The sequence below is a fragment of the Cervus canadensis genome, chromosome 3 (assembly GCF_019320065.1).
Source record: "Cervus canadensis isolate Bull #8, Minnesota chromosome 3, ASM1932006v1, whole genome shotgun sequence".
Taxonomy (NCBI): domain Eukaryota; kingdom Metazoa; phylum Chordata; class Mammalia; order Artiodactyla; family Cervidae; genus Cervus; species Cervus canadensis.
Window position 1 is genome coordinate 13,176,966 of NC_057388.1, and position 24,572 is coordinate 13,201,537.

General features: G+C 48.0%; 2 protein-coding genes across 2 annotated transcripts; one reads left to right on the forward strand and one right to left on the reverse strand.

Moving 5' to 3' along the window:
- Positions 1-957: 957 nt before the first annotated feature.
- Positions 958-4,231, forward strand: LOC122438929. The gene is made up of 6 exons (XM_043464240.1): positions 958-1,163; positions 1,376-1,589; positions 2,073-2,233; positions 2,578-2,726; positions 3,240-3,347; positions 3,916-4,231. The coding sequence occupies exons 1-6, from the start codon at positions 958-960 to the stop codon at positions 4,059-4,061; spliced, it is 984 nt and encodes a 327-aa protein (XP_043320175.1). The 3' UTR covers positions 4,062-4,231.
- Positions 4,232-4,974: 743 nt separating this feature from the next.
- Positions 4,975-9,409, reverse strand: DLX5 (distal-less homeobox 5). Its single transcript, XM_043462660.1, has 3 exons — positions 8,766-9,409; positions 6,658-6,842; positions 4,975-5,675 (listed from the first exon to the last, which is right to left on the reverse strand). The coding sequence occupies exons 1-3, from the start codon at positions 9,118-9,120 to the stop codon at positions 5,346-5,348; spliced, it is 870 nt and encodes a 289-aa protein (XP_043318595.1). The 5' UTR covers positions 9,121-9,409; the 3' UTR covers positions 4,975-5,345.
- Between the last annotated feature and the right edge of the window lie 15,163 nt (positions 9,410-24,572).

The following is a 24,572-nucleotide window of genomic DNA, read 5'->3' on the forward strand; positions in this document are numbered from 1 at the left end:
TGTGTGATGATTCTCCTCCCACCACCTAGCAAACCCTGGAGCTACCCAGCCAGGGCCACCCTGCGGGGGTGGCAAGCAGGCTTCCTTAGCTCCCGTGAATTTAAGGGCAATAATGAAATGTCCCCTGTTTAGTGACCCCTGCTTACAGATGAAAGTTGAGTCCATATCCTGCCTCTTGCCCCGCCCTCTTCTCCCACCTTGCAAATGGCAAACAGCAGAAATAGTCCTTGAATGACAACGAGCTTCCAGGGGCAGAATTCTGTCTTCTCGCCTTTGCAAGGAAAAAAAAAAAAAACTTTAAAATAAATCGTAGCTTGGACTGTTTACCGCCTTTCACCTTCACCTGCTTCTTAAAAAACAAAACAAAACAAAACACTAGACTGTGCGTGGTGGTTTGACAGAGAATTCTTACTGAAACTTAGTGTGTGTGTGTGTGTGTGTGTGTGTGTGTGTGTGTGTGTAATGATGTTAAGAAGCCACTATTTTCCCCTTCCTGTGGCGAAAGGTCGTAATGTGTGGTATTTCACGATTTTATATAAATTTTGGTTTAGGATGTGGAACAGACTCAAAAATACGTGCTCTTTTGGCAGAGACTCCTTCGGGTCCCCATAAAGCAGAAGTAAATACGAAGTCCCAGCGAACAAAAGAGCAAAAACACTTAATTGCTGCAAATCGGGACTCTCTTCTCTTTTAAAGAGAGATTCATGTACATTCCCTCGGTTCCTATCTTTACGGTTAGAGCTCGACCTATAAAACAGGTTATTACATTACAGCCGACAAGCCTGGATGATTGAAAGGGAAGTCTCCCCCCCCGCCCCCCGCCCCTCCGCAGTCGACACTCCGTGTACTTTCTGCCCCGTACCACCGGGGAACCGAAAGCTTGTCAGATGCAAAAGAAAACGGATGGGGCGGGGGTGGGAGACCGGACTGCGTAGAAAAATATTTAGCCAATCCCACATGTGCTACCGCTATTGGGGCTGTTTTCGAGGCCCAGAGTTCGCTGTGACTCTGAAAAAACCACGTACAGTGTGCAACACTCGCAGGCAACCTGGGAGAGCGCGGAGGGCGGGAGCAAGCCGCAGCGCCCCCTCCCCAACCTCCCCCGAGGCTGAAGCCTCCGCCCAGCTGCTGTGGGAGGGGGTGCTTCTGGGCGGAGGACAGGGGTGACCGCAGGCGGATCCGCCGGCGTGGCGCGCTTCCCAGAGGTGCCGGAGGGCGTCTGCCCTCAGGGCGTGCCTCCGGGGAGGGCTGGAGCGCTCCGGGTTGGAGACATCCCAGTGGCCAGGGGGAGGCGCGCCATCCCGGGGGTTGCGGGATGGGGCGGGGAGGGGGTGGTGGTTGGGTCGCCCTAAAGGTCCCTCTCTTCGAATAAAAGAAGGGCTGGGGAGGGGGCAGGAGAGGGGCAAGGGGCAGGGTTCCAGGAGACGTCCCTCGCGCTCCGGGCTGGAGAGCTCCGGAGACCGAACGGTGTCAAGGCCAGAGGAAGCTGCAGGGCGCGCTGCAAGGAGGCGAGCGCCGCCCGGCCTTGGCGCGCTGTGGGCGACTCCCAGGACGGCGCGGCCGGGACGCCGCGAGCCGTGGGGCGTCCGGTGGGATCAAAGAAGCCAAAGGAGGCCAGCCGGCGCGTCTGGGATTGTGGGAGAAGGGGCGGGAGAGAGAGGATGGGCATGGGCGGGGAGAGCCTGGCCTGGCCTGGCCTGCGCCTCTGTCGTCGGAAGGGGGTGTGTGCGTGTGTTGGTGTGCAGGTCAACACGCTGCTGCCCGAGGCCGAGACCTGGGTGGATCCGAGTGTGGGTGGACGGGCTCTCGGGTGGGTGCCCCACCGGGAGGGCGAGTGAGCGAGCGAGATCAAGGGCAACGAGGCCTGCGGGTTCCTGTGTGTGTGTCTTAGGCCCTGCGGCTCAGCACTGGAGCCGCCTGGCACCCACAGGAATGCGGCTTCTCTCAGCTCCCCCGGCCGCCCCCTGTTCCACAAGGAGGTGGCCGCCAGGAAAAAGGGGGGGAAGAGGGCAGAAATCCGCCTAGCCCAACACGAGCCTCAAACAAAGGCCAATTTATCTCATCTTTTACAGGAGGGTCCCGGAGGAGGACGGGGCACCAGAGTCATACAGCCGTGCCAGCAGCATGCCCTCAGCCTCCCGGGCTTTGTGAGGAGGTCTGAAGATGGGGACAGGGGCTTGGGAGTACGGGGGCGCGGTGAAGAAGCCCACGGGAAAGAAAGTGAAATATGGGGGTGAGCTTGACATCTCGGGAGCAGTAGATTGACAGTTAGGCAGGTGGAGACCGGAAGGGGCAGGCAGAGGTCAGGAGAGTGGGGTCGGGCATTAGGGGACCATGCCGGCGGGGAGTGGTACCCGTTTACATTAGATATAGGAATAAACAATGGAGGGAAGGCGGGAGGGTGGGAGGAAAGGGAACATCACACGGATATTTTTAGTCTTTGCTGAGGATCTGTTATTTTTATATCCTTGGGCGCAGGACTGCAGGGAGTTAAATTCCCCAGGGAGAATCCCCGCGGTGCCAGGGAAAACCCGCTGCAGACTGGTTTGCCAGAATATTTTTGTCCACGACTCCTAGACCAAGTTTAAAAAAAAAAAACCGCGCGAGAGAAGAGGCCATTGCGAGTGGAAGAAGTGAGGTTAGCACAAGGGAAGGAATCCTGAAACCAAGTCTCCGCGCAGCGCTCCGCCCGCCCGCATCGCAGCGAGGCTCCGATGTGCTCAACGGCAAGCAGTGTCAGGGCTGGGGGTGGCGGGGTGGTCAGTAAAGAAGAGCTTCCCTCTTCTTTCCGGGAAGAGTCCGAACTCGCCCTTGCCTCTGCTTGACCACGACGGACGAGGGGGGGCGGTGGTGGTAGTGAAGGGATCCCCTTTTCAAGGCCAGGAAAGGAGAAGGGGAGATGATGGGGGACGCCTGGAAAAATATCTGCCCTCTCCACGTGTAGAAAAATAAAGAGTGTGCTCCAGGCACATGCTTGCCCACTCCGGCCACCAGCGGGTCCACCCCCTCCAACCTCCCCGAGCACGCACCCCGGGGTGGCGAGGGGCGCCCGCGCTGGGGGAAGTTGGCACTCGACAGCCGCGCCCGGGCGCGGGATTTCTCCCAGCCGGATCCGCCGGATAGAAAACGCTGGCTTTCGGTGTAATGGAAACTCCGGAAAGTCTTACAAGCCAAGAATGAAAAGCAGGAAACAGAGCCCTCTACCTTTTCCCTCATCCTTCTATTCTCTGCCAACCCAGAAAACAAAGTGGGCTCCGCACGGCTTTCCCCCAGGCGCGTGACCACCCGGACCTTCTTCCAAGAAAGACGAGCTGGAGGGTATCGAAGGCGGAGGCAACTTCGAAAAGGGAACCGCTTTGGGGGTGGGCGAGGAGGGGGTGGTCCACAGCCCTGGCCACGGCCCACGAGCCACCTTGGAGCCAGGCAGGGTGTCCCTTCAAGACACGCAAACCTTCGAACCCCCCCTCTAGGCCTTTCCAAACTGGCAGGTTAGAAAGGGAAGGGGAAGAGAAGGAAGGAGACGAGCAGAGGAAAGAGAGAAAGAGGCGAAAGAACACACAGGTAAATTCCCCTCCGGGCACACAGCGTGCCTTTTCAGGTCTAGTCTCCCAGCCCTGGAAAAACCTTCTCAGAAATCCTCAGATGACAGGATGTAATTTTTTACGTTCTAATCTCCACTCCCCACCCCCAAGAAGACTCTTTTGTCAAATTTATTACTGCTGACTTCCTAGCTGTAAAATATAACTCATGCAGCTTGTAATTTCCAACAAATGATTTCCCTTGGTGTCCCAAGGAAACAGAATCAGGCGGACTAAGGGACAGTCAGAAAAAGACACCTAGAGTTCTGGCCTGAGAGCGCAACTCTAGACCCGAGCCGTGGCTCTCTGTGGTCACACTGCTGACGTCTCTGTGCAGAGGTGCGGGGAGAAGGACCGGACAGAGGCCAGGGTTGCTGCACGTCCATCCTCTCCGCCCCGGAGAAGCCTTCACAAAAGAGAAATCCCTGCAAACAGATTCAACTTCCCACCGATTGGAAGCTGCTTTGCCACTGTTTTATGTAAAAGCAAAGCGGGGAGTGCTCCTTCCTGAAAAAAACCAGTGGTAAAGAGGATGAAGGAAATAAACTTATGTTTGGAGTATTATCTATCTCACACGAAGGAAAATCAACATGGGGCCACAATGCTTTCCTCCTTTCCTCCACCTCACAATTCCCTTTCCTGGCCGAAAGAAACCCCCCCCCAACCCCCGCCCCCCATTACCACCTCCCGCCCTCCCCCCCACATGCCCTGCCTGGCCGACTGATTTAGGTCCATCATTGTTTTCAAGTCCCGTGATCCTTTCCTCTTGTGAAAGAGCTCAGATAAATTTATAATCATACATTAGGGAGTCCAAGGCACTACCATTTGCCACACTGCAAAAGATTTCAGCTTTTTTAAAAAATGTAATAGGGGAATTTTCTTTTTCTTTTTTTCATTTTCTCATCTCTGGAAGCTCCCTTTGAAGGGAGTGTAATTTGTCTAATTGCTCTGGCAATACACAGAGGCTGATGGAGGTGGGGGGGGCAGTCTCCACCATAATTGCTTTGAGCTTAGAATTCAGAGTGGTTATTGAGGGATTTCTGCTTCTTTCTTACTCACACACAGAGAGGGAGGGCTGTATTTAGATTTTCAGCATTACTTTCTACCTGAAACAATTTGGGGTTAAACTTAAAATTATCTAAACGTTTTTGTGGTTAGGCCAAAAATCACCTTAATATATATTATATGGCAGTACTCTAAACAGGCCACATACGTATATAGACATATAAAGTACAGCATCCAGCATACACACATCTACAGTTCTGTATCCATGCATCCCCACTTTCTGTTTTCCTTTTGCCTTGTTGGATCTCTACAGTTTGTCTTCCTTTAATAGCCTGCACAAAACATCACTAGCCCATTGTAAGGGGGGCATATGGAGTATCTTTTAGAAACATTTTGCTTTCATGGTCGAAATAATTTTATTTATCCAGAATATACAGCTTAATTCTTCTATCTACACTTATTTACATGGTTAAAATAACATTGAAAAAAGTCTTTTGAAAAGTTGAGGTCATAGATTTCAAGGCACCATTGATAGTGTCCACAGTTGCGCAAAAATGTTCGTCTGTAAAAAAAGGGGGGACGGGTCCTTTGAAATGCAATAACTTACATGCAAAAAAAAAAAAAGCTTTACACATGAATTTTTTTGTTTCCGTTTTTTTCCAAACTTTCCCATATGAATTCCTTTTTTTAAAAAAAGGTTGATTTTCTAAAACAGCAAAAACACAGTAGTCCCAAAAAAGAGAGCTAGAGAAAGCGGCTGGTCTAATAGAGTGTCCCGGAGGCCAGCGCCAGCGGGTGCTGTAAGGAGCCGGGCGGCGGCAGGTGGGAATTGATTGAGCTGGCTGCGCTCGGGTACCAGGAAGCCGAGTTCTCCAGGTAGCTGGACGCGGGGGACTGGTTGGAGGTCGGAGGGTGGGCATGAGGGTGGTGGCTGAGCGAGCGGGACGAGCCCTGGGGCTCCCACACCGCTGGAGACTGCGGCGAGTTACACGCCATAGGGTCGCTGGAGCTGGGGCTATGCTCCGGGGGCATCTCCCCGTTTTTCATGATCTTCTTGATCTTGGATCTTTTGTTCTGAAACCAGATTTTCACCTGGGTGGGGGGGAGGGGAACAAAGGCACACGTTACCGGGACGCTCAGGTGCTTGCCCGCGCGCCTCCCCCAGGGCGGCGACCTGGGGCTTAATTCGGCCCCCAGGAGGCCGGACCCTGGTGTCCCCCCGCAGCTGGCGGCCTATGGTCAAGGGGCTGGACCCGGGGGCACAGCCTGGATCATGGGTCCCAGAAGGGCCGCCGCTGGGGCAAGGCTTCGGTCTTTGGTTGGGGCCGGGGGAGGGGGAGCGAGTGTCCGCGCCGGCGAGCGCGCACGTGTAACCCAGCGCGGGACGCACGCAATGCGGCGCCACGAACGTCTCCAAAACAACCGCCTGAGCGCCGTGCGCCAGGGGCGCGTCCTCGCGAGGTAGGAGGGGGACCAAGGAGTGGTCTCCCGGTTGCCCGACCGCCTCCTTTTCCTCTCACTCCTGCTCGGCTTCGAGGACATTCTCTATTCCGTAGGCCACCGTGGGGTTGCGGTGGGAGTGAAGGGGACCCTCCAGGGCAGACTTCCCCGAGCCACAGCGCCCCCCACCTCGGACCGGCCGCAGGCGCAGGGCGTGACCCTCTGCTTCCGGCCCCCAGCGCGCGGCCTGAGACCCCCGCGCGGGGACCGGGCCCTGCTCACCCCAGCTGCTCTGCATTGTGCGGAGCACTAGGCAGTTTCTTAAAGCTGCGAGGGTGTCCTCGAGACAACCCTCCCCTTGTTCCCAATCTAGGGAACTGGCCCCTCGGCCCCCGTAACCTCGAAGGGCGGGGGCTGCTTCTGGGGATGAACGACGTCTCGCTGCCGTCCCCACCACGCACGGCGACGGCGCCCGGCCTGACTTCTAGAGGGGAGGGCGCGGGGTCAGTGTCTGTCTGTCTGAGTTTCTCGCGGACCCTGATGAGTCGGCTCCAGCCCGCCGGGACCGAACCGCGCGGTCCAGCCGGGCTTGCAGCCCAGGCGGGGCTCTGGCCCAGGCCGCGGCTGGATTTACCTGTGTTTGCGTCAGTCCCAGCGAGGCGGCCAGCTCGGCGCGTTCGGGCAGGGCGAGGTACTGAGTCTTCTGAAACCTTCTCTGTAACGCGGCCAGCTGAAAGCTGGAATAAATAGTCCTGGGTTTACGAACTTTCTTTGGTTTGCCGTTCACCATCCTCACCTCGGGCTCGGCCACTTCTTTCTCTAAATAATCAAAACAGACCCGGTTAGAACTCGTTGGCAGACAATGGCCCTTTTGCAGAACTTGCGAATACAGTCCTTGAAATTCTTAGCACGCAGCCTTCACTCTCTTTCCTCCATATCACCACCTTTACTTCACGGGAGGACCCCCCCCCCCCAATCATGGAAAAGGCCAGGTAGCCTGATTAATTCCCTTCTCTGTTTATTCAGGTTCTCCTGGGTTTTTGCAGAGCGTCTGGCACAGCAAAACTCCCCTCTCGGCGTCCGGGATTTAGCCCTTGCAGCGGTTCTTGCTTCACCCGGATTCGTTTTCAATCCCACCTTGTGTTCACCGACGGCTCTGGGGTGAGTTCTGGGCCCGTCTCTCCCGGGGATTCAAGCGAGGAAGCCCGGGCCGTGGTCCCCCTTATGTCAGCGTCTGTTCGGGCGCCCGCAGAGGCCAGACGCATGGGCAGGGAAGACGCTAACCGAGGTCTCCAAAGTTCAAAGACCCACAAGCAAACTGCTCCTTCAATTCAGAGGCAAGCGGTCCGAGCCGCCGCAGACAGAGGGTCGATTATGCAGCCCCCATAATCTCCCTGCAGATCTGCGAGGGCACAGATGTGTCTGGTTTCTTTTACAAATAGACTTAATAAGTTCTTGGCCAAAAGGAAAAAAAAAATCTTTCATGTATGCACGAAGCACAGAGCCACTGAAAGGAACGAAGACACCCCACTTCTCCTCCTCCCGCCCCCATCCACCCACCCACCCACCCACTCCGGCAATCTTGTAAAGTTTATCAAGAGTTACAATTTGAAAAAGAATCTGCAGTGGGTTGTTTTCGTAGGAAAGGGGCGGCAGATCAGGACGAATTTAGCAGACTTGGTAGTATAGACTGGGGCGGGGTTGGGGGGGGGGCGGAAAGACTCGCCGAACGCATGTTTTCCAAACGTGCCCTGGGGCCACAAGTCCCCTTTCACAAAAGTACCTTCTTATCAAAAGTGCCCATCTCTGAAAGGGGCGGAGACCCTCTCCTTGGGGTGTGTGTGTGTGTGTGTGTGCGTGTGTGTGTGCGCGCGAGCGCCGAGCTCCTGGGAAAGGAAGGGTGGAGGATGAGGACTGTGGTCTCCATTCTGCCAGAGCAGGGGATGCTAATATTAGCAGGATTATTAATGTGCTGGTGGGAAGAGATCAAACCTGACCAGCAAAACCTCTCCAAGGAGACCTCATACCTCTCTTACCGCCCAAACTCACTAACCCTCAAACTCTCGAACTAAGTTTCAAGGCAGATGAAAAAGGAGACGCCTTGAAAAAGGAGATGGGAAGGAGAAACAAATTTTAGGCACCCAATGGAGAAAAAAAAATATTGCTCCAATAACGTGACCCTTCAGCAAACCTCCTCCACCTTTAAATGGCTTTTTGTTTTTGGAAATGCCTTGGATAAACCGCAGGGCTTTCGGCGCGCTCTTCCTCTGGCGGGCTAGGGCTCGCGGGCCCCCACCCTGCCCCGCGTGCTCCGGGCACCCACACCACGCTGGCTCGCAGCTACTCCCAGGCTGTTCCCTACGGAGTCTTTGAGGCAGCCGTGCATCCCGACTCCCACCGACCGAGCTTGCCTACCCCCCCCCCCCCCCAAATCCAACAAATAGCCTTCTCCCTACCCCCTTTCCAGTTTAGCTGGCTTGCTCTCCGGGCAAGCTGGGAATCCAGCGACTGAGCGGTCGCCTGAAGGGGCCGAAAAGAAGAGACGCTAGTCCGAACACTCCCCGCAGGCTGCTTCTGCTGAGTCTCTAAAATGCTGGAGGGGGAATCTCTCCCGTTTGTAAAGTCCCGGCCCCCACTCCCTTCCGCCGGGTGCTCCCCCATTGCAGTGGATAGCGCGGCTCCCCCAATTCCCACCGCATCTCCCTCCTCCCGAATCCTGACTCCCACCCCCACTCCCGGTACCTGGCTGGCTGGCGGCGCTCGGAACGCGGTTGTAGGCGCCGCCGTACTGGTGGTAGGGGCTGGCGTAGCCGTAATCGGCGTAAGCTTTGGCGGGGTAGCTGCCGGCGGAGCCGGTCACGCCGTGGTACTGGTACTGGTAAGGATTGAGCGCCTTGCCGTAGGAAGCCGAGGTAGGAGAGCAGTAGCCGTGCGGGGCTCCCCCCGGGGCGCTGTAGTAGTCGGAATCGGTAGCCGACGACTCGGGCAAAGTTGGCGATTCCTGAGACGGGTGGTGCATGGCTGCGGCCGTCTGGAACGGGGCTTGGAAGTCGCCGGATCGGATGCTGGGGACCCTTCTGTCAAACACTCCTGTCATCGCTCGCTGGCGGCGGCGGCGGCGGCCCGAATTGGCTGTGGGGCTGCTCCGGTCTAAGCTGACATGGCTGTAGGAGCGAGGGAGGAGGAGGAAGAGGAGGAGGAGGAGAGGCGGCGGCGGCGGCGAGGAGGAGGCTGGGAGTCGCGGAGGCTCTGTCTCCGGCTGGCTGACTGCTGGCTGAAGCGCAGCACAGCCTTGGTTAAATCCTTAATTGCGCGCTTACGCACAGCGGGGTGGATCGGGTTCCATTGGCCAGGGCCTCCGGAGCAGCAGCAACACCCTAACTCGTCCAACTAGTTTTAGCACAACAAAGCATTGCTTAAAAAAAAAAAAAAAAAGGAGAAAAAAAAATGAAGGGGTGGGGGAAGACTGAGAGAGAGAGACAGAGTTGTTGCTTGTTGGGGGAAGGAGGGGTGTCTCAGGCAATCTGTTTTCAGTGAATTCTAGAGACGACGCAGAAGCCCCAGCACCCAGCTCTGTACTGTCTGGAGACAATGTGTTCCAGTGAGCAGCCTCAGAAAGTGCACATGTTTTGGGATGAGGTCGACCACTGTCTCTCCTTGCTTCTCAGCTGCACCAGGGGCGAATGTGGAATTGAACACTTAAGAGTGAAGTGGGGGGAGTGGGGACAAAGGCAAAAAGAAACGGATGAGAGCAATATTTTTAGTGGGGTACTGGGAGCTAAGTTGTAATTTACATGTGTTGAAAATTTGCGATTTGGGGAAAGATAGACAAATCTGGAGCAAGCACTTCCTTTGCCGGAGATGAGTTTTATTTCTGAGAGGGTGAGACAAGGGTACTCAAGAATGCACAATAAATGGCAGAAAGAGTTCCTGCAACCCCCGGTGCCTGCAGTGACTTTAAAAATCACTGTCTTAAGCACAAATACCTTAATGACTCCCAAATTGCTGGTGCCCCAAAGGAGCAGGCAGTCCCACATTTTGTTCAATATTCTATTCTATTCGGATGCTACTGGAATAGAGGATCTATAATTCTGTGTTCAGTGGCCAAAGACTCCTGCAAAAGTGAACGGTCTACTTAGTGCCCTGTCCTCAGGGACTTAATGGGAATGCCCAGAACACTGGGAAGTAAAGATAAAAGCTCTTCAGGGAAGTTGGGTGAAGCTCATCGATTTCCCTCTCACAGCTCCATGGAGGTAGAACCAAGGGCCTGCTTTTTCCTTCCCCAGGTCTGGGTTCCTGTATCCTCAGTCCCTTTATTTCCTGCATCGAAAACATCTTAGGTCATATGCAAAGAGAGAAAAGGCTCAGGAATCAGACCATTGGTGTTTGGGATGCAGAGTTTGCTTTTCATGACATGTCATTATTGCTCTAGCAGTGATCTAGGTGGGAGATGAGAAATTTAATATTAGTTCACTGCTCCCGACTGCCTCTCCCCTTGAATAGGCCACTACAGGAGCTGGATCCTGATTTGGGCCCTCCCAGCATCTTCCTCCAGGGGTAGGGAGCCTGGGAGCTTCACTCCACTTCCAGGGTGGATGGCCTATTGGTGCTTCCTCCCTGCCCCCCACCCCCAGTTGGAGAAGAAAACATCTCCATTGATTGTTTCTAGGCCTGGTTTAACTGGGGCTCTATTTTGGCTCAAAAAATGCTAGCAGGAGAGCCCAGTGGTGGGGGTGGAACTCGGTGCCCAGATGCCAGCCGGATGCCAGCCAGGTGCAAGCCTGGCTCTGAAACTCCAAAGCTGAGGAGCAACCACACATGCACCAACTCCCTGCCTCTGCCGTCTGGGCATCATAAAACCACAGCTGTGGTCGCTGGGCCCTCTGGGGGCAACTTCAGCTGAGGGGGGGCCAGTGGAAGGTGAGGTGTGTGTCACCAGGTCCACAGTGCCCCTTGCCCTGGCCCAGCCCGAGTCCCTGCACCCTGGACTTCTCTGAGACAGATGCCCCGTGAAGAGAGGCAAGGCTGGCCGCCCATCCTCACCCCATGCTGTGGGTGTCAGCCCCCTGTCCACCCCCTGGCTTTAGGCTGGGGAGGACCACAGGGCTTTGGAGGAATACGAGCAACAGCAGCAGGCTTGCAGTCCTGGTCTGTGCTCCGGAGAAGGTGTCGGTGCCCACTGAGTCACCTTACACACATCCTGCCATTTAATTACACGAGTCGCTTCCCCAAAGCAATGCCAGGGACGGTTCAAAGCGCCTCCTGGCAAAGGCGAGTGACTCGGGGAGCAGGCGCCCTTCCATAGCGCCCCCCTCCCCTCTACTGCCGCAGCCCTGCCCTGGTACTTTTTATTTATTACAGATTTTAAAGTTATTATGTGGAGGGAAATAAGGGCAATAGGGTTATGCTAAATCAAGTGCTCCTAGCAATGTCCTTAGACATTGCTGAGAAGGCAGATTCCCACTTGGATGGATTGGAAGCTGCAGAATTTGGGCAAAATTTTGAAGTTCAAAATCCAGTTGACAACACAATGTTACAATATCAAGTTACCCTAAACCTTGCTAAATTTCACTTCAGACCAAAAAAAAAAAAAAAAAGACATTCTCTTCCACAGTTTTTACACAAGACAAAAAGGAGTGGGCCGGAAGGGAAGGATTTAATTCTTTGTTTCAATTCCTAAAGTGTTGGCCTTCATGCCAGACAGGAAGACACTTTTGCAAAGGCCTCTGCCGGCCTCCAAATCCGGGTTGTGTCTCTGAGAGTCCAGAGCATCCACTTGCTTGCTTTGTCCTGCTCTTTTCTAGGTCGACCCCACTCCCTGATACCCTTCTTTTCCTTAAAAGAGGCAGGAGAGAGAGGGGGCGCTAAGAGGGGCCACGATATGGTCCCATTTCATTTCCCATGTTGTCTTTGTGACTCTGTACCGCTGGCCCCCCGAACCTGGTTGCCGCTTCAGACCCACCCTCCCGGCACTCTGGCTTTGGGTATCCTGGCTGACACTTTTGCTGGTACTGTGGTGGGTCTGACACAAAGGCCCAGAGGTTGGAGACCAGCGGGCTGGACGCTGTCACCTCTTTCTAAACCCACTGACCGGCCCAGCCTTGGAGAAACAGCCCCGCGGCTTCCAACTTCGCCAGAAAATGCTCTCCCCGCGGTGGCACGTAGGAAGAATGTGAGTAATTTCATCTCCTCCTAGTAGCCGAAATTTGCAAAGGGCGGGAGGGGGTGGAGGGGAAGCGGACCCTAAGAGAAGAGCAAGTCTTTACCACGAGCGCCACCCAGTGTCCGCGAGGAGCAGCGAGCAGATGGCAAAGGCTTCCCAGACTCAGCGTTCCTGACTAGGTAACGCTGGTTTCTCCTGGGGTTCCGATCGGCTACCACGTGGCTTTCCTTCGAGCCACTTCAGCGGATCTTTCTCTCCACTCCTACGGCCCTTCGTACCTTTCCTGTTACTCCTTATACATCCAAACTCTTCCTCTTCCCCTCGCCCCCAACCAGATCACTTTTTTCCTGGGTTTCAGCACGAAACCCAGCGGTTTGGGGGAGTACCATGGCTTCCCTGGTGTCTCAGCTCTAAAGAATCCACCTGCGGTGCGGAAGACACGGGTTCGATCCCTTGGATGGGAAGATTCCCTGGCGAAGGGAACGGCAATCCTCTCCACTCTTCTGGTCTGGGAAATCCTATGGACAGAGGAGCCTGGCGGAGGACAGTCTATGGGGTCTCAAAGAGTCGGACACGACTGGGCGGCTAAACAGTAACAATAACATGCTCTGGGATGCCTAGAAACAGGTGAGGCTGAGCCTTGTTTTGGAGACAGTTCTGAAGAAGCAGGCTCCCCTCTAACGGGATGGAGCGCTTGATGCTGAGGGTGATTCACTACTTCCATGACCTGGAAAGTTGGTGCCACTATGAGTTTGCGGGGAGAGGGCCTTGGAAAGGCCTAGGAGAAGGTCATTTTAATAGCAGGGTTAACTTAGTTTTCTCCCTCTGGCCCCTCTGGAAGTCTGCTTACTTGTAGGCGTACCAAAAGTAGAACATCCTTTCCTTTGGGCTTAAAGCTCAGCCAAATTACTACACCTGAAAATATTTATAACTTAAGACCTTTTTAATATGTAAACTATTTAATTAAGACATTGTACTCATCAGTTGGATGCACAAAATTCAGGTAGATAAAGGACCCCCATAGCATGATGTGCGTGTGTGCGTGTTCAGTCGCTTTAGTTGTATCCGACTGTGGCAAGCCCATGGGCTATAGCCTGTCAGGCTCCACTGTCCATGGAAATCTCCAGGCAAGAATATTGGAGTGGGTTGCCAGGCCCTCCTCCAGGGATCTTCCCAACCCAGGGATTGAACCTGGGTCTCCTGCACTTTTTGCATTGCAGGATGCCAAGCCACTGGGGAAGCCCGCATAGCATGATGCTAGCATTATACGTGAAAACTTGATACAAACAAGGCTTTTTTATTTTAGAATCTTTTTAGAATTATTTTTGAATCAGTGGGCTACCTGTCTTTTAAAAGTCCTTTTCTTGGGTTGAGGTTTATTTCAGTTTTCATTTGCAGTGCTTGATCTGTTACTTTTCTTCATCTGTCCAATGAAAATTGCCCTGAGAGCAGTTCACTGTTTCTATGTCTTTAACGATCATGATACATCTAGAGCATTTTTCATCCCAGGAATCTCAGATAGAAACACAGCTGGTTACATATATCTTATATTTTGTAGAGATAGGTTTGAGTAATCATTTTATTTACAGTGGAGCATCACTTTTCTTTGAGGTAGGGCACAGAGATCATTTAATAAGGTAAGGGACTTGACTTTCTTCGTGGTTCAGTGGCTGAGACTCCATGCTCCCAGTGGAGGGGGCTGGGGTTCAGTCCTGGTCAGGGAGCTAGATCCTACATGCTGCAACTGAGACCTGATACAGCCAAATAAATAAATAACAATAAATTAAAAAAATGACTGTAGAGCCCCCAAATATTAAATTTGATGTTTGTCTAGAAAAGACACATTTCCATGAATTTGAGGCGATGAAAAGATAGGAGTGATGATTGAAAAAGTGGTGAAGTCTTTTAAAAAGTATCAAAGGTTGTTGGCTGTTGGTTTTGGCAACTCAGCTGAATGGCTTTTGGGTCTCTCTATAGAGATCCAGGCACACTGGCTTGGAACTGACATTCAGAGGTGGTTCCTTTTCTGAGTTAACAAAACTGTCTAATTCCCCACCTGGGTTTAAGGTTGTTCCCATGCACTAATGAGGCTGAACTAACTAGGCCGAAGCCAAAATGCTTGGCCTATCTGAATGGACAGTGAGCTTACCCAGGGAAAGAGGTGAGGGAATGGGGGTGTGACGGAGTGATGGGAAGGAGAGGTAAAAAGATTCCTCCCATCCTGAAATTAATTACGGTGCCCCCCTGCCCTCAAGAAAAGTGTGTTTGGAGTTAAGAGGGTATCTCCAACAAAGTCATCTCAAAGGATTCACTAGCAGGCAATTATAAATATTCTGAATAAATTAAAAATCCCCAGAGGGGAAAACTATTTTCCACTTAATTCCAACCTAATAGGATATTTTTTGTTTTTTTTCCCAAATGATAGTGCAGATCATAGACTTCTGCACATTTTGTTTTTATAATTAAGACATTAAAATGTGTTTATTCATTTAACTTAAACATAACTGTTTAGGAAAAGGCCTTAAGTATCCACTCAAATCTATTCTCTATGAGATGAATTTAATATACCACAGCTGAAAACACTTCAAGCTCATCTAAGTAGGAAGTAAATGGGATTATATTATTATATGTCTTTACAAACTGAAATTGAGTTATATTCTTCCTTCTAAACTCAGATTTCATCTTCTTGAAAAGGTTTGGCTGTGATACTATTTACAAAACCTTTATTCTTCTTAAAGATATATAAATATTCCCATTTAAAAATTACCCTTTGTGGAGTTAAAAGAAAAGTAATTGGCAGACAGGGATTTGGAGCAATGATCCAACTCTGGCAAGGAAATAGCAAGAGTCGAGCTTAAGTCATTTTTAATAACGTTCTAATTCCAAGATCAATTTAGAATTTTAAAGTTCATTGATCCTAAGCCACTGTATTTTTATGATCTGACAACACTGTATGCAAAGATGTAAAAAAAAAAAAATCACTTCTAAAGTCAAATCCATTCAGACTATTCCAACACTGAGCTGGGTAAAATTTGGCACACAAATATATGCATGCGGGCAGGTCATAGAAATTTATAGACATTTTTGCACTCTGCCTTGTTTATATCATTTTTATAGATTAAAACAAACAGCAAGAAAAGTCAAAACCTTTATGTACAGCTGTGTTTACTACCTTATACCTTCTAAAAAGAGAAAGATTCTTAAACAGGCAACCTCAGCTTGAGAGAAGAGGTTTCCCTGCTGTGTTCCACAGCATAATCAGTGGAAGGCACAGTGCCCACCTGGACTTGCATCCCTCTGGGCTCCTGCAGAAGAAAATTAAGGCACCAGAAAGGAAAAGTCAATAGCTTTCCAAGTGAAGTGTAGCTGACGCAGCAGCGGAATCTTTTCTTAAAAAAAAAAGCCCAAAAACTGTAGACAGAAAAGATACATTACCCTACTTGTACCCAGGATCTTAGTAAAGTCAATTTATATAGTCCTTGGGCAGTTAAGCTGATCTTTGCTTCTGCAACAGTTAGTTTGATTTCTCTTTCTCAACAGACTCTTTTATAAATTTATTTTTAATTGTAGGATAGTTGCTTCACAATAGTGGTTTGGTTTCTGCCACACATCATCATGAATTAGCCATAGGTGTACCTATGTCCCCTCCTTCTTGAGTCTCCCTCCTACCTCCCACTCTTTCCCGCCCCTCTAGGTGTTACAGAGCCCCCGTTTGAGTTCCCTGAGTCTACAGCAAATTTCCATTGGCATAGCAGACTCTTAGATGGTGCATTTAGCAAAGTCGTATAAACACATACATTCACATAATTTATTGCTGCATCCTGGTTTAAAACATTTTCTCAGTTTTACCCCCAATAGATGTATGTGTTTCGATTGGTTACTTTGGAAATCAGGGAACACTTTGGTTGCTACTTCTACTCTTTAACAGCCCTCACTTTGCAGGCAACATACTATCTGCCTGCATGCACTATTGTTTTTTCTTTTTAAAAAACATCAATTTATTTACTTATTTGCACTATTGTTAGTTTAAAATTGGGTTGAAGGAGTGGGTGAAATGAGTGAAGGAGACCAGAAGGTAAAATATTCAAGTTACAAAATAAATAAGTCACGGGGACATGATGCCCAGAATGGTGACTATAGTTAATAGTTTTGTGTTGCATGTTTGAAAGTTGCTAAGAGAGGAAATCGTAAGTGCTCTCATAACAAGGAAAAAACGTAACTGTATGGTGATTGATGTTAATTGGACTTATTGTGGTGATCATTTTGCTATATATACAAATATCAAATCATTGTATTGTACACCTGAAACTGATATATGTATCAATTATACTTCAATAGAACAAATAAAATGGGGTTTAGGGCTACCTTGGAATTTTACTTACAAGTTCCAGGAATCCTTGGAACTATAGAGGGGAAAAAGGCTTCATTTTTTGAAGCTCTGAACTTCAGCTCCCCACAGAATATATCCAGATATTGCATTAAATCCTCTCCTAGAAAAGAGTAGAAATGGAAATCAACAAATTAGTGAATAACTGATACAGGCTTTGAAAGCATTCAGAATACACTATGGATGCGCTATTCTTTCCCTACACCTTTCCCTTACTTCCTTTGTTATTTGAGTCTGTCACTGCTTCAGGGGTGTACTGTTTTATAGCTTTTTCACACTTGCTGTTTAAGAGTTTCAGACACTTTCAGGATCATGTTATAGAGTAACTGTGCTCGGTCACTGGTACTTAACCTATGCAGTAAACTTGGAGAGAATAAGGAGAATTCTTCAGCATTGAGAAAAAGAAGTGAACTAAAGAGCTCATCTTTGCTACAGTGATAATATTTTTTATAGAATTATTCCTGAAGCCAGTCAATTGGGTGTAAAACTTGCGAGAGGATATTTAGTAGTTAAAATCGTGTGGTAATTTCCCCTTATCTTACAAGAACAATGAAAAAGATTGGAAGAGAAATAGAAGGATGGAAGACAAGAGGGTAGAAACTGCCAGGCATAAATGACCACTCTGCTGTTCCGGAATTAGAACAGTCATTGGGGATGGCATTTAGGAAAAACATGAGTCCACCCCAGGACTGTTTTTTGGGGGAGCACTTCCCAGAGAGGTTGCAATGAATGGGGTAGAAGGTGCTAATGACAGTTGTAGTCTTTGTGACTTTCTTTTACTGGGTCATTAAATTCAACGTGGCCCTAAATATAACAGTTTAGAAAAATGTTCTTTAAGTTTTCTAGTATGTTATTGGGTTTCATTCCTCTTCATAGTCTAATGGTGAACATTTGGCTTGTCCTTTTGCAAATTTTATAGGCCTTTAAATGGTTTTTTCCCAAAGGGATTTCATGTATAATTCACTTCTCTTTTCACGGTAGCCTTGAGAAGTAGCTATGTTAGACTGTTATGGGTGGTCTTCAACTTTTATATATTTGCCTTTCCTTTAACTTGGGCTTGCTCATATTCCATATTGGCACTCTTACCCAAGCCTTTATTGGTGGGTTTGAGCCATGATGTGGTGACGTTGCCTGCCAGCCACTACTGTTGGGACCCAAGTGTCAGGCCTTGGTGTAAGCAGTGCCAAGTGAATGTCCCTTTCATGCCTCGGAATATCCAGGCATGGAATTTTTGGCTCATGTGGGGCAGCCGTCTCTCCCTGCCTGGCCTAATCCCGCTTTCCCTCTTGCTGCCAACCTTGCGACCTTCCCCCTTTCCATGTGCTCAGCCTTGGGCTTGCCTAACCCCGTGCCTCGTGGAGGTTAGTGGGCACCTGAGAAGGGTGATGCTTGGCTCAGCCCTCTCCTGTGCAAGACAAGCTGCCACCTCCCTTGCGTGCCAGGTGGGTGGGCCAGAGGGAGGCAGCGCTGGTGGGAACCGTTAGGGACTTTCTGTTTGTTTAGCTGTTTAGAAATGAAATGAAACTGGAGCCATTATACAGAGTGAAGTAAGCCAGAAAGATAAAGACCATTACAGTATACTAACGCATATACATGGAATTTAGAAAGATGGTAACGATAACCCTATATGCAAAACAGAAAAAGAGACACAGATGTACAGAACAGACTTTGGGACTCTGTGGGAGAAGGCGAGGGTGGGATGTTTTGAGACAATAGCATGTATATTATCTATAGTGAAACAGATCACCAGCCCAGGTGGGATGCATGAGAAGTGCTCGGGGCTGGTGCACTGGGAAGATCCAGAGGGATGGGATGGGGAGGGAGGCCGGAGGGGGGATAGGGATGGGGAACACATGTAAATCCATGGCTGATTCATGTCAATGTATGACAAAACCCTCTGCAATATTGTAAAGTAATTAGCCTCCAACTAATAAAAATAAATGAAAAAAAAAAAAAAAGAAATGAATGGGCTTCCTGGGTGGCTCAGACGGTAAAGAATCTGCCGGCAATGCAGCGACCTGGGTTCAATCCCTGGGTCAGGAAGATCCCCTGGAGAAGGGAAAGGCTACCCACTCCAGTATTCTTGCCTGGAGAAGTCCATGGACAGAGGAGCCTGGTAGGCTGTAATTCCCTGGAGAAGGGAAAGGCTATCTACTGCAGTATTTTTGCCTGGAGAATTCTATGGACATAGAAGCCTGGAGGGCTGTGGTCCATGGGGTCACAAAGACTGAGCGATGCACATGACTGAGCTACTAACACTTCTTTTCTGGGAAGTGAATATCCACTTCCAACTACATCTACTTTGAATAAAAGGTATTCCTTCTATACCTATTTGACAGACTAGTAAACTGAGGCCCAAAGAGTCTCCTTTAATAATAATAATACCTTGAATTTTCTTAGAGTTTTGAGCTTAAAGAATCTCAGCAAATTCTCTATAATTTAGTATTTACCCCCACAGTATTCCTGAGAGATAAGCAGAGCACTGAGAAATCTGACTTCCTAACTTATTGGACGTACGCTGTATGAAGCCTTGCTGTTACCTAAGGTTAATCAGAAATTCCCGTGGTTAAAGTGCTATCCATATTTGTTTTTCTGTTTCTGACTTCATCCCATATGATGGTTTCTAGGTACATCCATCTTCTCTACAAATGACCCAACTTTATTCCTTCTAATGGCTAATATTCCATTGTGTATAAGTAGCACATATTTGCATATATGTGGAATCTAGAAAAATGCTACAGATGAACTTATTGCAGATGCAGAGAACAGACATGTGGGCATGATTGCGGGAGAGGAGGGTGGGGCAGATTGGGAGATTGGGCTTGACATATATATATACTACCATGTGTAACATTGATAGCTAGTGGGAACCTGCTGTATATCAGCTCAGTGCTGAGGACCTCGGGGGTGGGATGGGGGTGGCATGGGAGGGAGGTCCAAGAGGGAGGGGACGTATGTATACGTAAAGCTGATTTACTTTGTTGTAGGGCAGAAACTAACATAATGTTGTAAGCAACTATACCCCAAGAAAAAATGCTGTCTGTATACACACACCAAAAAGCTGGCCAAAAGCAAATTTGGTACTCTCTTAATATATAAAATAACAGTATTCAGTAGGCATTTACTATGTGCTAATTATTTTGTGTTTATTTTTTCACTTCTTCTTTATAGCAGTGTGCAAGGAGGCGCCTCATTATCCCATTCACATGGGGGAATTCGAGACAGGTTAAGAATCTTAGTTATGCTGCTGTAGCTGGCAAGTTTATTACATGGGGAATCTCGAAAACTGGAAATCCTCCACCCTCCAATAAGAGCAAAGAATTGTGGCTTTAGACACCAGGATAACATTTTTGTTGTTCCTTTTCTTTTTCTTAGTATTTTCAGACACATTCAACAAATCTTTCAATTATAATTGTTTTATCCTTTTTCTTGGCCACACCACAGGACATGCGTGATCTCAGTTCTCCAACTAGGGGTCAAATCCACGCCCCTTGGAGTGGAAGCACAGAGTCTAGCCACTGGATCACCAGGGGAGTCCCTGTAATGGTCTGTTTACATCGACAGTTCTCATGAACAATGTTGTTCTCATCAACAACTTAATGAACCTCATTTTTTTTTTTTAAAGGATACAATTGGTGGATATTAATTTAGGAAGTTGAATTGAGATATGATGTAGATCAGGGTGTTCGGCAGCCCTCAGGATTGGAACCAGGAAAATTCAGGGGAAAGTTGCTCTAATAGGAAAGCTTAATTTCCTAACTGATGTAATGAGCAGTTGGTCCCTTGGAACTAACTAGGGACAGTCCCTGTAAAACTGAGTGGGAGACCTGATTCTACCATTTGCCTCTGTTCTTCACCCGCCCCCCACACACACACCCCTTCCCTCCTCACATCCACCCATGTATCTCACGCATCTATCTGTAGACTATTCTAACAAAATCTCAGTTTCTTATCAAAATTATGTGTGTATGCTCAGTTGCTCAGTCATGTCTGACTCTTTGTGATCCCATGAACTGTAGCCTGCCAGGCTTCTCTGTTCATGGAATTCTCTAGGCAAGAATACTGGAGTGGGTTGCCATTTTCTCCTCCAGGGGATCTTCCTGACCCAGGGACCCATCCCGGGTCTCCTGTGTCTCCTGCATAGGCAGGTGAATTCTTTACAGTTATGTGTAGGGTGACCATGTATGATATCATTCACACTGAGACACTTTTTTTTTTTTTTAAGCAGTGTTATGTTAGTTTCAGGTGTACAAACACAGACATTTTTGAAAATTAAAAGATGATAATAATTACCCTAGGACAAAAGCTGGAATGTTCCTGGCCAAACTTTAATTTTAGAATATATTTCTGAGACTCCGCAAAGTATTTTAGTAGGCCTCCTTGGGAAGTCCTATCCAGTAGCCTGACATTATGGGAATTTTCGTGGTAGGGAGAGCAGAGGTTTTCTAGATGCCCTGGGGTCGGGCTACTGGGCCTGCACGCGAGAGGTTGGGGAGGGTCGGGCCCGTCACCAGAGGCTGTGAAGGTTGTGCCCTGCACAAGGGTGCCATGATGAAAGGAGAATGGGAACCGAGTCCAGCCTGAACTCTGTCTGCCCAGCCAGGTATCTAAGCGAGGGGCTGTGTCTGCCCCAGGAGAGGTGCATCTGTCTATAGACACACAGAGACACCACAGAGACTGGGAGAATCCCTGAGTGCAGCAAAATTCCATCTCTTGTCTAATTTTTCCGAAGTGTTGACTCTCTATCCCTTTTTTCGTTTTGATATTATCTTTATAGTCCTGGCAGAAATCACGCCTCTGTATTTTAAAAATCACTTAATCTGAGTCTCCCGCATAATAGAAAACTGCAGAGACCTGAAACCCGAGGCTCTCAAATGCACCAAAGTATATTGAGAGGTTTTGTTTTCTTTTAAGCTTTGACCATCCTAAAGCTTTTCAAAATCTGGTATATAGAGAGGATAAATGCTTATGCCTAAACTGACCATGCATTCAAGGGCTGTATTTCTTTTCTTCTGTGAGGCGTGCCATATGCAACAAAGATATCTCCCTTACTGCCAAGGTTTCTTCAAAGAGTGCAACTTGGAGGACTATTACCTTTCACAAAACTTTTAAAATGTACTCATTGGCCTTGCAAAAGAAATGACTATCTGGTGCAATTATGTTGGACCATAGACCCAAAGAACAATGAATGTTTCAAACACAAATTGCTTTTGAGAATCATAGTTCTATTCTCGGCTTGAAGACATTCATGTAGGAAATTAACAGAGAATTTTAATAAAAAACTCTCTGGATAAAGGAAATTAGATGAGCAATGCCAGTTTGTCTTTTAAGTTGCTTGAGCACATCTGTCATAACAGACCTTGCCCCAGATTGTGGAACCCTTTCCTTCCAGAATCTCTTAATGGTAGTAGAACTTACAGTGCCATAATTTCCTTTCATTTTTGACAGTGTTATCCTATCTTTACAGACTGACAGCATTTCATCTTAACATCATTAGATCATCTCACCTGACTTTTGCATGTGGCACACGTCATTACATTGCAGTGATGGCACTATGCAATTACCAGTGCAGTGAAATAGGATATTAGCATGATTACTGGCAAAAAAAGTTAGCACATACAGATAGAGCGATCTGCATTTGAAAGCATATTATGGCTATTAGTTAGTCTGCCCAGTGCTCCTGGGATCCGGTGAAACTTACTATTCTTTTACACCAGGTAGGCTAATGAAAGGAGACAATATTATAGGACCAGGCACTGGCTGAACTTTCCTTAACTTCTTCGACTTCTTTAAACTTAAAAAAGTTGGATATAAAGATTTATAGTGACCAGTCATTGCCTTTAAAGGCCGGACATGTAAGAAAATTGCATTTCCCCTCGAAATTCTGCTTTACCTCTTTTCCATTTATGTGATTATCATGGCAGTTAATAACAGGTTTTGTGAATGTTGATTGATATGTAATCTGGAATTACTGAAAGCATCCATACTGAGAAAGCAGAATTGATCTAATCTGAGAAAAATCCCTGAATATTTTAATTGAAGTATAGTTGATTTACAATGTGTTAATTTCTGCTGTACCATGAAATGATTCAGTTATACATGTATATATACATTTTTATTATATATAAATTCTTATTTTATATATAACATATTATATGTATATGTAACGTTCTTTTCCATTATGGTTTACTACAGGGTATTTTATTATAGTACCCTGTGCTTTATAGTAAGACCTTTTTTTTTTTAAATTGTTTTATTTTACTTATTGGACACACAGCATGTGGGATCTTAGTTCCCCAACCAGGGATAGAACCCATGCTCCCTCCATTGGGAGCTCAGAGTTTAACCACTGGACCATGAGGGAATCCCCTTATAGTAAGACCTTTTTTTAAAAATCCATCTTCTGTATAATAGTTTGAATCTACCGACCCCAAACTCGCAATTGATCTTGCCCTCATCTTCCCTCCCGCTTGTCAGCCACAAGTCTGTTTCTGTTTCATAGATATGTTTGTTTGTGTCATATTTTAGATTCCACATATACGTAATATAATTGTATGGCTTTTGTCTCTTTCTGACTTACTTCACTCAGTATGATAATCTCTAGGTCCATTCATGTTGCTGCAAATGGAGTTACTTCATTCTTTTTTATGGCTGGGTGGTATTCCGTGTGTGTGTGTATGTATCATATCCTCTTTATCCATTCATCTGTCAGGGCACATTTAGGCTGCTTCCATGTCTTGGCTCTTGTGAGTAGTGCTGCAATGAACATTGGAACATGTATCTTTTAGAATTAAGAGCTTTATCTGGATATGTTCTCAGGGGTGGGATTGCTGGATCATTTTGCAACTCTGTTTTTAGCTTTTTGAGGAACCTCCATAATGTTTTCAACGGTGGCTGGACCAGTTGACATTCCCACCAGAAGTGTAGGAGGGTTCCCTTTTCTTCATACCCTCTCCAGCATTTGTTATTTGTAAACTTTTTAATGATGACCATCTCAGGTGTGAGGTGATACCTCATTGTAGTTTTGCTTTGCATTTCTCTGATAATTAGCAATGATGAGCATCTTTTCATGTGCCTGTTGACCATCTGTATGTCATCTTTGGAGAAATGTCTATTTAAGTCTCTGCACATTTTTTGATTGGGTTGTTTGGTTTTTTTGATACTGAATTGTATGAACTGTTTTAATATTTTGGAGATTAAGCCCTTGTTGGTCACATCTTTTGCAAAAATTTTCTCCCAGTCTCTAGGCTGTTTTTCATTTGTTTATGGTTTCCTTTGCTGTACCAAAGCTTGTGAGTTTAATTAGGCCCCACTTGTTTATTTTTGCTTTTTTAGCCTTGAGAGACCAACCCAAGAAAACATTGATCTGATTTATGTCAGAGAACGTTTTGCCTGTGTTCTCTTCTAGGAGCTTTATGGCGCTGTCTTATCTTTTAGTCTTTAAGCCATTTTGAGTGTGTTTTTGTGAATGGTGTGAGGGTGTGTTCTGGCTTCATTGATTCACATGCAACTGTCCAGCTTTCCCAACATCACTCGCTGAAGAGGCTGTCTTTTCCCCATTCTGTCTTCTTGCTTCCTTTGTCACAGAATAACTGACTACAGGTGTGTGGGCTTATTTCTGGGCCTTCTGTTCTGTTCCATTGATCCATGGGTCTGTTTTTGTGCTGTTTTGATTACTTTGTAGCTGCAGTAGATTGGCCCAAAGTCTGGGAGGATTGCCTCCTGCTTTGTTCTTTTTTCTTCAGGCCTAATTTTTTATAAAAAGTTTTCTTTCTTTCTGGCTGTGCTGGGTCTTCATTGCTATGCACAGGCTTTCTCTGGTTGTGGTGCGCAGGCTTCTCACTGCAGTGGCGTCTGTTGTTGCCGAGCATGGGCTCTAGGCACATGGGCTTCAGTAGTTGGGGCATTTAGACTCAGTAGTTGTGGTACATAGATTTAGTTTCCCTGTGGCGTGTGGGATCTTCCCTGCCAGGGATCAAACCCTGTGTCCCCTGCATTA

Excerpts from the sequence above, each read along its gene's own strand:
- LOC122438929 (XM_043464240.1), top strand. The coding sequence starts at position 958 with ATGTGCTACCGCTATTGGGGCTGTTTTCGAGGCCCAGAGTTCGCTGTG. Across the intron at positions 2,234-2,577 it reads AAAGAAAGTGAAATATGGGG|ACCAAGTTTAAAAAAAAAAA; the intron begins GTGAGCTTGACA and ends CACGACTCCTAG. Across the intron at positions 3,348-3,915 it reads GCGGAGGCAACTTCGAAAAG|AGGTGCGGGGAGAAGGACCG; the intron begins GGAACCGCTTTG and ends GTCTCTGTGCAG.
- DLX5 (XM_043462660.1), bottom strand. The coding sequence starts at position 9,120 with ATGACAGGAGTGTTTGACAGAAGGGTCCCCAGCATCCGATCCGGCGAC. Across the intron at positions 6,843-8,765 it reads GAGCGCCGCCAGCCAGCCAG|AGAAAGAAGTGGCCGAGCCC; the intron begins GTACCGGGAGTG and ends TTGATTATTTAG. Across the intron at positions 5,676-6,657 it reads TGGGACTGACGCAAACACAG|GTGAAAATCTGGTTTCAGAA; the intron begins GTAAATCCAGCC and ends CCCCCCACCCAG.